The 16,573-nt window shown below is 51.5% G+C and overlaps 1 protein-coding gene across 1 annotated transcript; it reads left to right on the top strand.

Moving 5' to 3' along the window:
- Positions 1-7,309: 7,309 nt before the first annotated feature.
- Positions 7,310-16,181, top strand: SLC30A2 (solute carrier family 30 member 2). The gene is made up of 8 exons (XM_055574847.1): positions 7,310-8,317; positions 9,034-9,248; positions 10,192-10,338; positions 11,011-11,164; positions 11,951-12,125; positions 12,861-12,966; positions 14,271-14,405; positions 14,891-16,181. Exons 1-8 carry the CDS (start codon positions 8,268-8,270, stop codon positions 15,034-15,036), a joined length of 1,128 nt encoding a protein of 375 aa, XP_055430822.1. The 5' UTR covers positions 7,310-8,267; the 3' UTR covers positions 15,037-16,181.
- The last annotated feature ends 392 nt before the right edge of the window (positions 16,182-16,573 follow it).

Raw genomic sequence — 16,573 nt, forward strand, 5'->3', positions numbered from 1 at the left:
TCTCTTAGGATTGGAGTTTGCCTCCCATAGCGTCAATGCCCCGAGCGTCCCTTGTGTCACTTGACCCTTTGGGCAGCTGTGGGGGATGCTCAGGGGCTGTCAGCTGACTCTGCAGGTGGTGAGAGGAGCCTCCAGGTCTTGTGGGGTTGGGCCTAGTTTTTGTGCTGGTCTCAGCTTATTAATGACTAATGTGGTTAGACCGGCCCTTGTAATTCTTGTTAATTTCAAGATGCCATTAAGTACTAAGCAACAGGAAAGTTTAAAAAATAAAGGTTTATTACGTACAAGATCTGGACATTACACAGCATACCACGCAGTGAGTTCACAGGTGGAGAGAGGGAGGGATAAAGCATGGGCCTGTCTTCTGCTTCTATTGGGGTTGTGGGTGGGGGCCTAGAGTTTTGAAGGCTCACTCTTCACTGATGAATTTAAAGCATAAGCGTGGGATTTTAAAGCGTGGGAAGAGAGAAAAAAAAAGTGAGTCACCCAAATTGTCAGTTAGCCAAATCAACTAAGATTGCGAAAACAGAGCAATATCAGTGGGGAGAGGTGCCCAAGGTGTTTGTTAGACATAGGCCCCTTAAAGTGGTTGCCTCTTTTAAAGTGGATGGCAATCAGAGCTTAAGTCAGGCACTCGCTTTACAAAAAAGAAAAGAAAATCTGACAGGGCTTATGGTTGGAAGGCTAGAGCCGCTGCTGCCCCAACCACGGTGGTCAGCACGGAGGCTCTGCTGGAGCCCAGACTTACTCCAGGGAAGGCCATGCCAGCCACCTATGCTAGGGCATGCGATGATGACCGTGGCTGAAGCAACATCAGGCTCTCCAGGAACAAGGGGCTGGGAGAGAGGTGAGGCTGAGTCAGTCTGATGGATGTGCGTCAACTGGGTCTGAGACCCTTAAGATTCAGGAATTTGAGGAACGCTGCAGAGTCCGTCCCACCCTTTTTGATGTTCAGAACTCAGTAGCAACTTAAGGGCTCTGTGCAGTCCTGCCATAAAGTTGATGGTGTTTGGAATACCACCTGATCTTTAAAGCTCTTATGTTTTGGGATGTTCCATCCTAAAGGAGATCAGTCCTGAATATTCATTGGAAGGACTGATGTTGAAGCTGAAACTCCAACACTTTGGCCACCTGATGCGAAGAACTGACTCATTTGAAAAGACCCTGATGCTGGGAAAGATTGGGGGCAGGAGGAGAAGGGGATGACGGAGGATGAGATGGTTGGATGGCATCACCGACTCGATGGACATTAGTTTGAGTAAACTCTGGGAGTTGGTGATGGACAGGGAGGCCTGGCGTGCTGCAGTCCATGGGGTCTCAAAGAGTCAGACACGACTGAGCGACTGAACTGAACTGAACTGCTCTGAATGTTTTTTGGTGGATTAAACATTGAACCCAGCATTTCCCAACTTACTCATTCATGTGACGTCCTCCAGAACTAGCCCTTCTGTGTAATTCAACCTTATGAAAATGCTTTAAACCCTCACACCTCTGCCCATTTTCCCTTCAGGGACTTTTTTCAAGGCTAACTTGATCCCTGTGAATTTCAGGGAATCAAATTTTGCTTTCATTTCCAGTCCTTTTTCAAGTTCTGAAGCAAGAGTTAAAAAAAAAAAAAAAAGTGTAACATATTACATACAAAAGGCATTCCCTGGTGGTCCAGTGGCTAAGACTCTGCGCTTCCAATGCAGGGGACCATGGTTCAATCCCTGGTTGGGGAACTATATCCCACACTCTACTGAAGACCCCGTGTTCCACAGCTAAGACCTGGTGCTACCAAATAAATAAATAAAATACTTAACAACAACAACAACAAAAACCACACACAAGTGCACAGAACTAATTTCAGAGTTATATAAACTATTATATACTGAAATCTGGCGCTGCTACTTAGCAGATCAGGAAAAAGAATCAGTTCAGTCCAGTTCAGTCACTCAGTCATGTCCGACTCTTTGCGACCCCATGAATCGCAGCATGCCAGGCCTCCCTGTCCATCACGAACTCCCGGAGTTCACCCAGACTCATGTCCATCGAGTCAGTGATGCCATCCAGCCATCTCATTCTCTGTCGTCCCCTTCTCCTCCTGCCCCCAATCCCTCCCAGCATCAGACTCTTTTCCAATGAATCAACTCTTCGTATGAGGTGGCCAAAGTACTGGAGTTTCAGCTTTAGCATCATTCCTTCCACAGAAATCCCAGGGCTGATCTCCTTCAGAATGGACTGGTTGCATCTCCTTGCAGTCCAAGGGACTCTCAAGAGTCTTCTCCAACACCACAGTTCAAAAGCATCAATTCTTCGGCACTCAGCCTTCTTCACAGTCCAACTCTCACATCCATACATGACCACAGGAAAAACCATAGCCTTGACTAGACAAACCTTTGTTGGCAAAGCAATGTCTCTGCTTTTGAATATGCTATCTAGGTTTGTCATAACTTTCCTTCCAAGGAGTAAGCGTCTTTTAATTTCATGGCTGCAGTCACCATCTGCAGTGATTTGGGAGCCCCCAAAAATAAAGTCTGACACTGTTTCCACTGTTTCCCCATCTATTTCCCATGAAGTGATGGGACCGGATGCCATGATCTTGGTTTTCTGAATGTTGAGCTTTAAGCCAACTTTTTCACTCTCCACTTTCACTTTCATCAAGAGGCTTTTTAGTTCCTCTTCACTTTCTGCCATAAGGGTGGTGTTATCTGCATATCTGAGGTTATTGATATTTCTCCCTGCAATCTTGATTCCAGTTTGTGTTTCTTCCAGTCCAGCGTTTCTCATGATGTACTCTGCATATAAGTTAAATAAGTAAGGTGACAATATACAGCCTTGACGTACTCCTATTCCTATTTGGAACCAGTCTGTTGTTCCATGTCCAGTTCTAACTGTTGCTTCCTGACCTGCATATAGGTTTCTCAAGAGGCAGGTCAGGTGGTCTGGTATTCCCATCTCTTGAAGAATTTTCCACAGTTTATTGTGATCCACACAGTCAAAGGCTTTGGCATAGTCAATAAAGCAGAAATAGATGTTTTTCTGGAACTCTCTTGCTTTTTCCATGATCCAGAGGATGTTGGCAATTTGATCTCTGGTTCCTCTGCCTTTTCTAAAACCAGCTTGAACATCAGGAAGTTCACGGTTCACGTATTGCTGAAGCTGAATCACGTTGCTATATGTCTGAAACACTGTAAATCAATTGCACTTCAATTAAAGAAAAAAAAATAGAATAAAAGAAAAAAAATTACCAACCCCTAGGGACTCTTCGTATGTCTGCCTCCTCCTGCTTGGATGTAGCTACTACCCTTTTTTGGACAATCCCACATTTTTTTTTCATAGTCCTAAAATATCCTCCTATAGAAGCCTGAAGGAATTTGAGGCCAGACAGAGAGAAGTTTTCATCTCCTTGAAATCACAAAAATCAGTGTTACAACCAATCCAGAGTTCCCCAGAGTTCTCACACAGATTATGTTTGAGATAAGTATATCTATCCACTACCTTGTCACTTATCAGAGGGAGGTGGGAGGGCAGTCAAGGCTCTGTAATCAGAAATGTGAATTCCAGGGAGATATCAGATATTGCAAACAAGGGAATCTCTAGTTGCCACACAAAAGGCACTTGCAAACCGGAGCACCCAAAGGTGGTATGAAGTCTTCCTGATCAACAAGTTTCTTTTAAGATCATGCTGCAAAGAAATTGGCTTCAGAGGGGTTACTCCATAAATCTTGAATACAGTTTTGGTGGCTGCATTAGAATCACCAGAGGTTTGTTTTCCCCTAAACCTTTAATTCTGGGAAATTTCAAATGTACAGAAAAGTACAGGGAATAGTATAATATACCTTCTTTACTCATTGCTCAGTTTCAGTAGTTACTGACATACTTGTTTTTTCTCTGTCATTATTCTTTCTCCTCACTGTGATTATTTTAAGGCAAATTCCAGGTATCATGTAACCCGTTAGATAAAGGTTCTTTTCAAAATCATAATCATTATACCATTTAAAACATATCATACAAATAGCTAAAGAAAGAAGTGTTTGGATATTTCAAGGAATATTTCGTTCAAGATGGGCACAATAAAAGACAGAAATGATAGAGACCTGGTAGACACTGAAGAGATCAAGAAGAGATGGAAAGAATACACAGAAGAGCTGTGCAAAAAAGATCTTAATGAACTGGATTTCTACGATGGTGTGGTCAGTCATCCAGAGCCAGACATTCTGGATAGCAAAGTCAAGTGGGCCTTAGGAAACACTGCTGTTAATAAAGCTAGTGGATGCAACAGAATTCCAGGAGAACTATTCAAAACCCTAGAGGAAAAGGTCATCAAGGTGTTGCATCCAATACGTCAGCAAATCTGGAAGACCCAGCACTGGCCTCAGGACTGGAAAAGGTCAAACCTCACCCCAATTCCCAAGAAGGGTAGTACAAAAGAATGTGCTAGCCATCAGACAATCATATTCATCTCCCATGCTAGTAAGATCTTGCATGCTAGGCTTCAGCATTATGCGAACCAACAACTTCTAGACGTCCAAGCCGGCTTTACAAAAGGAAGAGGAACTAGAGGTCAAATTGCCAACATTCACTGGATCACAGAGAAAGCTAGGGAATACCAGGAAAACATCTACCTCTGTTTCATCAGTTATGCTAAAGCCTTTGACTGTGTGTATCATAATAAACTGTGGAAAGCTGTTCGAGTGATGGGAATACTAGACCATCTCACCTGTTTCCTAAGAAACCTGTATGCAGGTCAAGAAGCAACAGTTAGAATCCTGTATGGAACAACTGATTGGTTCAAGATTGAGAAAGGGGTATGACAGGCCTATCTGCTCTCACCCTGTTTGTTTAATCTGTACGCTGAGCACATCATGAGAAATGCTGGGATGGATGAGTTACAAGCTGGACTCAAGATAAGCAGGAGAAACATCAACAGCCTCAGATACGTGCATAATACCACTCTAATGACAGATATCGAAGAGGAACTAAAGAGCCTCTTGCTGAGGGTGAAGGAGAGTGAAAGAGCTGGCTTAAAACTAAATATTAAAAAAAACTAAATCGTGGCATCTGGCCCCATTACTTCATGGCAAATAGAAGAGGAAAAGGTGGAAGTAGTGACAGATTTCCTCTTCTTGGGCTCTAAGATCACTGTGGATGGTGACTGCAGCCATGAAGTCAGAAGACGATTGCTTGTTGGCAGGAAAGCTATGACAAACTTAGACTGTGCTGAAAAGCAGAGACATTACTCTGCCGACAAAGGTCTGTATAGTCAAGGCTATGGTCTTCCCAGTGGTCACATATAGTTGTGAGAGCTGGACCGTAAAGAAGGCAGAGTGCCAAAGAATTGATGCCTTCGAACTATGGTGTTGGAGAAGGTTCCTGAAAATCCCCTGGACAGCAAGGAGATCAAATCAGTCAATCTTAAGGGAAATCAACCCTGAATATTCATGGGAAGAACTGAAGCTGAAGCTCCAGTATTTTGGTCATCTGATGTGAACATTGGAAAAGTCCCTGAATCTGGGAAAGATTGAGGGCAGAAGGAAAAGAGGGCATCAGAGGATGATAAGGCTGGATGGCATCACCGATGCAATGGACATGAACTTTGGCAAACTTTGGGAGATGGTGAGGGACAGGGAGGCCTGGAGTGCTGCAGTCCATGGGGTCGCAAAGAGTTGGACACGACTGGGCAACCGAACAACAAGAACATATCATTAAAAAGAACAATAATTTCATGATAGAATTAAACACAAGAGTTTAAAAATATAGATTCCCCCTTCCCAGACCTACAAAATCAGATTCCTTGTGGAATGTTGATGGGCTTCCCTGGTGGCTTAGATGGTAAAGCATCTGCTCGCAATGCAGGAGACCCAGGTTCGATCCCTGGGTTGGTAAGATCCCCTGGAGGAGGAAATGGCGACCCACTCCAGTATGCTTGCCTGGAGAATTCTGAGGACAGAGGAGCCTGGTAGAATACAGTCCATGGGTCGCAAAGAGTCAGACACGACTGAGTGACTAACACACACACACATAGGTGTTGACAGAAAAGTTGTGAGTTAAGTTTTATTTGGTGACCTTACGAAGGAACTGCTCTGAAGAGGTGAGGGAGGAGCCAGAATATATATGAGCTATTTTTTTGCTGGGAAAAACAAGACCCAAGAATCTGAGGTCATTAGCAAATGTTCATTACATGTGTATTTTAACAACCTGTGCTGTGCTAAGTCGCTTCAGTCGTGTTTGACTCTTTGCAATCCCATGGACTATGGCCCACCAGACTTCTCTCTCCATGAGATTCTCCAGGCAAGAATACTGGAGTGGGTTGCCATGACCCCCTCCAGGGGCTCTTCCCCACCCAGTGATCCAACCTAAATCTCTTCTCCTGCATTGGCAGGCAGGTGGTTTACCTCTAGCGCCACCTGGGAAGCCTTCTTTATAGGGATATCAACATTTTTAGAATAAAATTGCTGAGGTGTCTGAACTGCTAGGTCATTTGCATAGGACTCCTGGGGATCTCTGAAGGAGACAGGCACAGAACACAGATGAGGCGGCTTTTCAGCATGTCACAGTCTTCACTAATTAGTTAAACTCTTGCAAATCAATTAAAATGAGTACAAGGAAGTATTAACGGAGAAGGCAATGGCACCCCACTCCAGTACTCTTGCCTGGAAAATCCTACGGACTGAGGAGCCTGGTAGGCTGCAGTCCATGGGGTCGCTGAGGGTTGGACACGACTGAGCGACTTCACTTTCACTTTTCCCTTTCATGCATTGGAGAAGGAAATGGCAACCCACTCCAGCGTTCTTGCCTGGAGAATCCCAGGGACGGGGGAGCCTGGTGGGCTGCCGTCTATGGGGTCGCACAGAGTCGGACACGACTGAAGTGACTTAGCAGTAGCACGAAGTATTAATTTACAGGAAATCTGGCATAAAAGTTTTTTTTTATATATAAAATGAATAAATGTGTCTGGATCCAATTTGTAAATCTTCATATACTGGGAATTTACAATGAACTTTGCATTTGGCTCAGACGGTAAAGCGTCTGTCTACAATGAGGGAGACCCGGTTCCATCCCTGGGTTGGGAAGATCCCCTGGAGAAGGAAATGGCAATCCACTCCAGGACTATTGCCTGGAAAATCCCATGGACAGAGGAGCCTGGTAGGCTACAGTCCATGGGGTCGCAAAGAGTCGGACAGGACTGAGCAACTTCACTTCACTTTGCCCTCAAGTAAATTATAAGATTAATCTGAGCTGAGCCTGGGGCAGTTTGAAACTTCAACTGGATCGATAAGCTGAGACCTGCACAAAACACACTTCCAACCCCAGTGGATCCCGGCAGGAAGAGCTAGCTGGTTTTTCTCGGCGGAAGACCACGCGTGGCTCCTCGGAACTGCCGCGGGGCAGTGGAGAATAGTTGGTGTGCTGGCGGCGGTGTCAGCTCAGTCCAGATGGCGACTGGGGCTGAAGTGCGACCCTGCTCCACGTAGAGGTGGAGATACAGCCGGTCACCCCAGATTTTAATCGGAGCCCAGAAAGGGAGGAACTGGTGCTGCTAGAGCGACGAGGATGGGTCAGTCAGGAAGGCTACTGTCTCTGACTGAGTGCAGGCACACCCCGCCCCCGGGAGCCCCCTAGCCTGCGCAGAAAAACTTGGGGGGGGGGGGGCTCGGACATCTGCAGCCGGAGGGTGGAAACCGATCACGGGTTTCCCGAGGAGGAAGACAACAACCCCAGCCTCAGGAGCCCTTTATTCTGAGTCTAGGAGCCACATTCCTGCTCTCAGGCGACTCAAAGCCGATTTCAACAAGCTGGTGTCCCGAGAACTTCCCGGCGGGAGGCAGCCAGCCTCGCGCGGGGGGCAAGTGGGCGCAGTGGAGGCAGAAAAAGTAAGCAGCAGCAGGGCTGGGCGGAGGCGGTTAGCCTTTCCGACGCAGGCCAGGTGGGCTCCTCGGGCTCCGGGGAGCGGGTGCTGGGGTCAGCGCCCGGGCCCTTTGCAGCCAGCTACACCCTCCCCCTTCCCTGCGGGCTTTTGCGCACGACGCGCCGCTTCACACGGGGAAGCGGAGACTTGATAAAGCCAGCGGGCGCGGGGCGAAGCTGCCGGCGTCGTGGGGGCAGCAGCGGTAGCGACAGCTGGACGACCCCTCTGCGGCCCAGGCGCGGTCTAGGCGGGAGCGGACTCGCGGCAGGGCGTGCGGACGGAGCTGCGCGCACCGCTCTGGTGGCAGGTGAGCGCTCGCCGCTGGAGAGCCCAGAGCGCGACTCCAGGGAGCACGTGGCAGGGCGCGCGGGGCCGCATGAAAGCGGGCGAGAGGATGCATCTGTTGGACGCCAAGCTTGCAGTCGGGTAAGGAGAACCTGGGGAGGGGCGGGAATTTCAGTGACCTCAGCCCCACCTCCCCGTCTGCCATCCTGGCAGTGGTTGGTTTTGGCGACGGCTCGATCTGGGACCCCCACCCCCACCCCGACAGGAGGGTTTGTGGGGAGGTGGAGGAAAGGGGAAATTGAAGCTGAGCACAGGGACCAGTCCTTCCTCGCCGCAGAGCACAGATCCTGACCCCTGAGGATTCGTGGGGGAGTGCGTGCCTGGAGCTCCGCCCCGGGGCTGGCACTTAGCCCGAGGACCGCCCCGCCCTGGGAAGCCCGGTGTCTCCAAGTCCTTGCGAAGGGGCGAGCTGCTGTCTTCCCTGAGCATGAGCTCTGATCCTTCTCCGCGCTCCACTGGACCGGCCCAGCCCAGCCCACGCCCCACCCCCACCCTTCCCCCCCTCCGCCCCCTGCCCGGCTAGCTCCCAAGGTCTTTACCTCCTCCAAGCCCTGGGAGGGATGGAGGAGGAGGAAACACACGGAGCCAAGACTCCAGGACTGGTCATTCTCCAGCACCCTCCTGCAAGGAGGGGCTTCTGGTCACTCCTTAGAGTCTGTCCAGCTTGGAGTATATCCTAACTCTTTTTCCAAACGGGCACAGGGGAACGCGCAGGCCCCGTAGAGAGGTAAGACTAGAGTCAGCCCTCTTTGCTCCCATCTCAGCTGAGTCTCCCCTCACCCTCCGTCTCTGGACAGGACTTACACAACTCTGTGGCAGGATGGGACCAGCAGCATCCCTGCGTCTTCACCTGGCCTGGCCTTGCAGCCCACTGAACTGGCTCCCCAGAGCAGCCACTGCTGCCATTCCCAGAAGGGTCCTGGCAGTCACGGTGACCCCAAGAAGAGGGCCTGGCGTCAGCTCTGTGTGGCTTCTGCCTTCTGCCTGTTGTTCATGATTGGGGAAGTCATCGGTAAGAACTCTGGGCTAATTCAATGAAATTGGCACAGGGATAATCCAAAAAGCTTTTCTCCTGAATGTTCCTGTAGTATTAATACCAACAGCCACATTTACTGTACGCTTGCCATGCTAAGAGTAGGCTTCCCTGGTGGCTCAGAGGGTAAAGAAGCGGCCTGCAGTGCGGGAGACCAGGGTTCCATCTCTGGGTGGGGAAGATCCCCGGGAGAAGGAAACGGCAACCCACTCCAGTATTCTTGCCTGAGAATCCCACGGACAGAGGAGCCTAGCAGACTACGGTCCATGGGATTGCAAACAGTCAGACATGACTGAGCGACTGTCACTCACTCACACCGTGCTAAACCTCTCACACGCACACTGTCTCATGCAGTCCTCACAACAACCTCATGCTGTCATGGGTCCTGGTAGTCTCATTTTTATGATGAAACTGAGGCATCATAAGGTTAAGTAACTTGCCAGAGATAGCACAAAACTAGTAGGTCAGGAAAGACCTGAATGCTAGAAGAAAACAGCATTTATTGAGTACCTACTATGCTTTCCAAGCCCATTTTTTGTTTGTTTGTTTTCGGTTGTTTTGGCTGCGCTGCATGGCTTGTGGAATCTTAGTTCCCTGACCAGAGATTGAACCCGAACTGAGGGTGCCATGAAAGTGGGGAGTCTGAACCACTGGACCGCAGCAGTATTCCCCTCCAGGCCCAATTTGAACTTAATTTTCACATTCATCCTCTAAGTAGATTTTGCTAATCCCATTTCACAGATGCTAGAAGTCGAGGCTCGGAGAAAGGAAGTCACTTGTTCATGGTTACACAGCTAATGGTGGAGAGGTCTGGAATCCCTTGTCTTTCTCCAGAGCTCGTGGTTTCCCTGCTGCACACACACTCTGGGAAACCGGCTCCTTGGGGAGCCGATAAGGATCCTCCTTGCTCTTGGCCCTGCAGGTGGGTACCTGGCACATAGCTTGGCGATCATGACAGACGCAGCCCACCTGCTCACTGACTTTGCCAGCATGCTTATCAGCCTCTTCTCCCTGTGGGTGTCTTCCCGGCCAGCCACCAAGACCATGAACTTCGGTTGGCATCGAGCTGGTGAGGGCCCTGGTTGGGATGGGGGTGGAGTTGGGGAGGGGGTGGGTTAAGATGTAAGTTCTTAGGTGAGTGCATTGGGTCCCTGAGTAAAGCCAGGAGGGTGACTTCAGTGGGAGAAAAGGATGTCAACCATGACTTTTGTCCTTTGGAAGCTCCCAGTCTGATGGGGGAGCCCTAGTCCCCTGTCCTCTGGGAGTTCCCACCCTGCAGGAAAGGAGAGTCCACCTTCCTAAGAGGGCAAGCTGTATTTATTTAAGAATAAACAACGTTGGTGTTCACTTTGCACATAACGCCATGGATTGGCTCTACGGGGGAGGGAGAGGTCAGCAAAGCCTTCTGAAGTTCATCTCTGGGCTGCATTGTCATTCTCTTCTTGGTGGGAGATGGCCCAGCCTCTGTTCCTCAGAGCCTCAGTTTGCCAGCTGAGCAATGGGTATATATTTAATGAGTCAGCTTCAGTTGAAAAGGTTGTCCCAGATGATGTCTTGAGCTTCTTCTGGCTCCGACCTTTTCAGATGTACGAGTGGTGGGGTGAGGTGCCAGCCATAGCACCTCCAGCAGAGCCATACCTCCAATCGGACCCAGGCTCAGATTTTGTGGGGAGGGAGAGGGGGCTCCTTAGCCTCAGGGCCCCATGCAAAGATTGGTATTGGGGGCCGGGCTCTTCCTCAGAGATCCTGGGTGCCCTGCTCTCTGTGCTGTCCATCTGGGTCGTGACGGGGGTGCTGGTGTACTTGGCGGCGGAAAGGCTGATCTCTGGAGACTATGAGATCAAGGAGGAGACCATGTTGATCACGTCGGGCTGTGCTGTGGTCGTGAACATCATGTGAGTGTGGCCTGGGGTCCCTGCGAACCCTCCCCCTCCTCACAGGCATACCTGCCAGCCTGCTCTTGTTGGGGGCGGGGGGCATGCCCCACACCAGGATGGCTGCAGGATCAGAATCTCCCTCGTGGTCTGAGCTCTGGCACCTGGAACACCTGGGCCCTGCCTGAGGCCTGGGGCCAGGCCATCAGGAACTGTAAACCTGGGGCGGCATCAGGTCCCCACCCTAGATGTGTCAGTGAATAACCAGAGACAGGCTTCCTTCCTGTTGGGGGGCGGGGTGAGTCTAGTGCTTACAGGAGCAGGGGTCCCTAGGGACAGAATCTCAAAGCCCTTTTCAATCTGATGTGCCTGAAGTTGGTCTCATCGAGACGTAAGTTGTGTAGAGCAGGGGTGTCTATTTTGGGTTCTCTCCCCCTTGCCCAGTGGCCTTGGGCAAGCCAGTTCCCTCTCTGGGCCTCAGCTTCACCCTCTGTGACATGCTGGGGGGATCTCGATCTCCTCTGTGGTGCCCTTTTGCTCTGAGGTTTGGCACTGGGGCAGCTTTGTGCCCAGGTTCAGCCTGGCATTGGATGGAGTTGAGCCCCTCCTCCTGTTGGCAAAACTCTAAACCAAGGCCATGTTCGCTGGGCTCCTTCCGTGGCTAAAGGGATCATACAGTCTTGGGTGGGAGTTGGGATTTTGACCCCCACAGGGAGGTCAGTCCTGATGGGGTCCTCTGCCTAGCCGAATTTGAAGCTTCCATCTGCTCCCTCAGCGAACCCCTGGACTTTGTCTCCACTCCCATAGAATGGGGTTGATTCTTCACCAGTCTGGCCATGGACACAGCCACAACCCCGAACACGGCCACAACGCCAGCCAGGAGCAGGGAAGCCCCAGTGTCCGAGCTGCCTTTATCCACGTCATTGGAGACTTTCTGCAGAGCTTGGGCGTTTTGGTGGCAGCCTTTATTTTATACTTCAAGGTTAGAGCTGGGGACAGGGGGAAGTAGGGGAGGGAGTGTAGGTCACCTGGGGGCTTCTCTCTGCACAGGACCCTTTCCAGTTTCTAGCTCCCTCCCAGCTCCGGGCAGAAGAGTGGGAGAGGGAAGAAACATTTACCCAACACCCACCAAGCATTAGCACTTCTGATCTTGATGAGAATCCTGAAGGGAAGTGGTGGTGTTTTTTGCAGCCCAGAAAGGTTCAGTGACTTGCACAGCATCACTTAGCTGGTAAGTTGTAGAGTCAGATTCAAATCCAAGACTGTAGGCTGCTGAAGCCTGGGCATTGCCCATTACATAGAGGCAGTGGGGTGTAATGGAAAGAGCCCAGCGTTGGGCTTGAAGCCTAGATCACCCCTTGCTAGCTGCATGATGTAAAGGAGTCCCTTGCTCTAATTGAGCCTCTGTTACCCCACCTATAAAGCTGGGATATTGGGCCAGATGGTGCCTAAGATTCCATTTAGCTCTGTCTGTGGCTTAGCCCCTTGGGCAGGGAGGGGTGGGAAGGCATGGTATCTTATCCTGAACTGTGGTACATCCTGCCTGTCCTTCCGGACAGGATAAAAGGTAGAGAACTGGGAGGCAGGGTCAGGGTGAAGCTCATTCCCACCCCGCAGAAAAAGCCCTTCTCCCCGACTCACTGCTGGGTGGGAGGGGAGAAGGAAGGCTGAGGTGTTGGCGTGACCCCCCGGCTCTGCCTCTCCTTTTTCCTTGTAGCCAGAGTACAAGTTTATAGACCCCATCTGCACCTTCCTGTTCTCCATCCTCGTCCTGGGGACAACCTTGACCATCCTGAGAGATGTGATCCTGGTGCTGATGGAAGGTAACCCGAGCTTGGAGCTCCCTTTTTGCTCTTTACTTTCCAGCGCAAAGATAAGTTTGAGTCTGTGTATATGTGGGCTTCCCAGGTGGCTCAGGGGCAAAGCACCTGCCTGCAAGTCGAGCAGACACCAGTTTGATCCCTGGGTTGGGAAGATTCCCCTGGAGAAGGAACTGGCAACCCATTCCAGTATTCTTGCCTGGGAAATCCCACGGACAGAGGAGGCTGGCGGGCTACAGTCAATGGGATCACAAAGAGTCAGACATGACTGAGCATGCACTGTGTGTGTGTTGGGTGTGGGAGTGCATCACAGCACATGGTGGGGGGGCAAGGTCTGGAGAACCTCCTGGGGCCCAGGCTAATCTTGACATTGAGCAGGGTCCTCAGGTGTGGTTATTCTAGAAATGTCCCCTGGATCGTCCTTTCCGTCCCCCTACCACCAAGGGTGCCTCCTCCCTGCTGGAATGTGTCCTCCCTGCCAAGTCTGGGGGTTTCCAGGTGTGTCTAGCACCTGGCCCTCCTGCCCTTCCTCATATGCTTCCTGAGTCTCCACTTGCCTTCCCTTTTGGGGTGAGGATTATGCTTCTCATTGCACAGTGTTGGGGGGTTGCAGATTGAGGATGAGAAAAAGACAGTCGGAGTTGGACAAGAAACACTATTGAATCCACTCCAGCTCAGGCCTTCTTTCCTGAGGTGCTCCCGCCTCGGGAAGACGTGGCAGGGCTTTGAGGGGTGCTTGGTGGTAGCGAATGGTCTGCCCTGAGTTACCACACCTACTTACCTGGCTTTCTGGTGCTCGGGGTCTGGGGCCATACGTCTCTGTGGTCGGAATCAGTCTGGATCCTGGTTTGGGGTCAGCCTGACTGTTCAGCTGCAGGTCAGAGCATTTTTTCCAAGAATGTGACAGACCCACATAAAAGTGATGACAAGGATGCCACATGGGGGTGCAGGGAGCCCCAGGTCGCCTTCTTTATCTTAAAAAGATTTTTATATCAAACATATACTAGGGGAAGAGGCACTGTTCTAGGCACTAATAGGGTGATAAACCACAGTTTTCCTGCTCGCATATAGAGTTTCCATCGGACACAGGGAGATAGCAAGAAACTAACAAATAAGATCATTTCTGACAATGTCAAGTGTGAAGAGGAAACTATAGCAGGGTGACATGACGGGGCTCGTTTTGGGGGGCAGGGGCAACCTCAGCTCTGCTGGCCAAGGAGATCTGCGTGAGGCACCGTGTGAGGAGCAGGAAGCAGCATGGGTGGGAGGGAGCCCTGTCCTTCAGCCCCTGTCCCTGTCGTCCTCAGGGACCCCCAAGGGTGTGGACTTCACAGCCGTGCGGAATCTGCTGCTGTCCGTGGAGGGCGTGGAAGCCTTGCACAGCCTGCACATCTGGGCGCTGACCGTGGCCCAGCCTATCCTGTCTGTCCACATCGCCATCGGTGAGTGGTGGGAGCACTCGTGCAAGAGAGGCAGCCGGGGACCCCAGGGCCATCCCTGCCCGACTGGCCCAGATGACGCCAGGTGCTCATGGTGCCGGCGCTTTGGATCTGACCCCATGCCGAGTACTGGGCATCTGTTAATTTGATCATCAAGGTCCCATTTATAGATGAAGAAACTATAGGGGTGGGAGGTGGTAAAGGCACTCGCCTAGGCTTTTCCAGCCAGTAAGTGGCAGAGGAGAGACTCTGAACCTTTAAGCCAGAGCTTTTCTCGCCCTTTCAGGGTTGTGTGCCAGGTGCAGGAAGCAGATGGTTGCCTGGTACAGGAGTGAGTCTGGGGGGTTCTTGATGTTCACGGCCCCCTATCTTGTTCTGCTGGGGCTAGGACTCGAGAGTTGCCTCCTACTCACTCCTAAGGGCCCAAGAGTGAGTAATTGGTTCTCTGGTGCCTCCCCTCTCCCCCCACGTGTCTTCTCGGCCCCCAGCTGAGAATGCAGATGCCCAGGCTGTGCTGAAGGCAGCCAGCGACCGCCTGCAGGGGATGTTCCATTTCCACACCATGACCATCCAGATCGAGGACTACTCTGAGGACATGAAGGACTGTCAGTCATGCCGGGGCCCCTCGGACTGACCACCTGACCAGGCATCAATGGGGTGGGGACAGGCCTGCCGATGGCTGGATTGAGTGTCCCCCACCCCCAGCCCCAGGCTCAGCCAGGTCTCTGCCTGCCCTGGCTGGGTTATGAACCAGGTCCTTCTCCTGACCGCTGCTCCATGTTCAGTGACGAGGGGCCTTGTCCAGGAACGGGCTCCTCCCTTGCCTCCCTCATCTGACTACTGCCAGCCCCAGGAAGGGAACCCGGCAGGTATGGAGCTGGTGTGACCGTGCTCCTCCAGCTCCCAGCGGGGCAGAGTTCGGGCCTAGTCCTCAGCTAATGCCACCCAACCACCAGCCTCTGGAAAGGCAGTAAGGCACAGAGAAAGGTGACAGAGGGGAGACCGGCCTCTTTGTCTCCTCACCTGCCTGCCTAATTCCCCATTTTTGGTCTGTCTGGCCTCTGCCTTATGCATCTGCGAAGCAGCTCTGTGAACCGAGCCCCCTTCCTCTGCCTCTGACAATATGCTTTAAGGAGGCCACGGGCCCCAGAAATCAGGATCCAGGGGGCACCTGAGGTTGATCTGTGCCTGAATCATTTCACTATGATTTCATGTTTCCTTTTCCCGGAGGGAGGGGCTTCCGACTAGGTAAGGACCTGCTGGGTTCCTCTTTCCTTATCCCTCCCTCACCCAGGAAGCTGTGCCAATGCAAAGGTGCCCTGGCAGGAGAGGTAGAGGTAGGCGGAGATTTCAGCTTGGGTTCTGCCCCCAGGAGTCCCAGAGCTCCCTGGCCACCTCTTTTGCTCTGATTGTGTCCTGGGGTCAAGGAGCCTGACGTCAGATATGGTTGGGCCAGTTCTGTTGCCACATGTCCTGGCCTGCTCAGAACTTGGGGATGGATGACAAAGCGGGCACAACCCAAACAGGAGTCCCTGGCTTCCTGCATTAGGAGGTGGCTCACGCTTCCGCGATGAAGTGGAGGGACCTGTCCCCAGTCCGTGTCGCAGAGGAGACAGAGCGTCCAGTCGGCAGGTGGCCCTGATCTAATGGTCTGTCTCTGCCCTCAGGTGGGTCAGGGCCTGTCTCATCTGTGGGCTGAGAATGCGGACACCCACCTCACAGGGTTGTTGTGAGGCTTGGAGCCAAAGTGGGCTGAGCACATGGTGGTTGTGGAAGAGTGGTTCCTTTTCTCATCATTCTGGAAGGATGGCCAGAGGAGCCAGGTGGGCTCCCAGCCTCCTGGGGCAGCACTGGGTTTGTCTTGACCCTGTCCTGACCGACAGTGGGAGCAGGAGGGGCTGGTCCCTCTCGCCTTCGCCTCTGAGCCTCTCTTTTCCCATCAGTGAAATGACCTCTTTGTGCCTTTTCAGCACTCGCATCCAGGGTTGCCTGTGATCTCAGTCTATCTGCAGGTTCTTCAGCCCCTTAAAATCGGTCAGAAGTTGTGTTGGCTTGGATATGTGTGTGTGAGAGAGATAGACTTCTGATTGATGGAGCTCCATTCCACCCCAGTCTTCCTCCCCGCAGCCATCGCAGGCCTCAAGAACCCAGATTCTAGGCTGTGCTGTATG

This window comes from Bubalus kerabau, chromosome 3, assembly GCF_029407905.1.
Source record: "Bubalus kerabau isolate K-KA32 ecotype Philippines breed swamp buffalo chromosome 3, PCC_UOA_SB_1v2, whole genome shotgun sequence".
Classification (NCBI taxonomy): domain Eukaryota; kingdom Metazoa; phylum Chordata; class Mammalia; order Artiodactyla; family Bovidae; genus Bubalus; species Bubalus kerabau.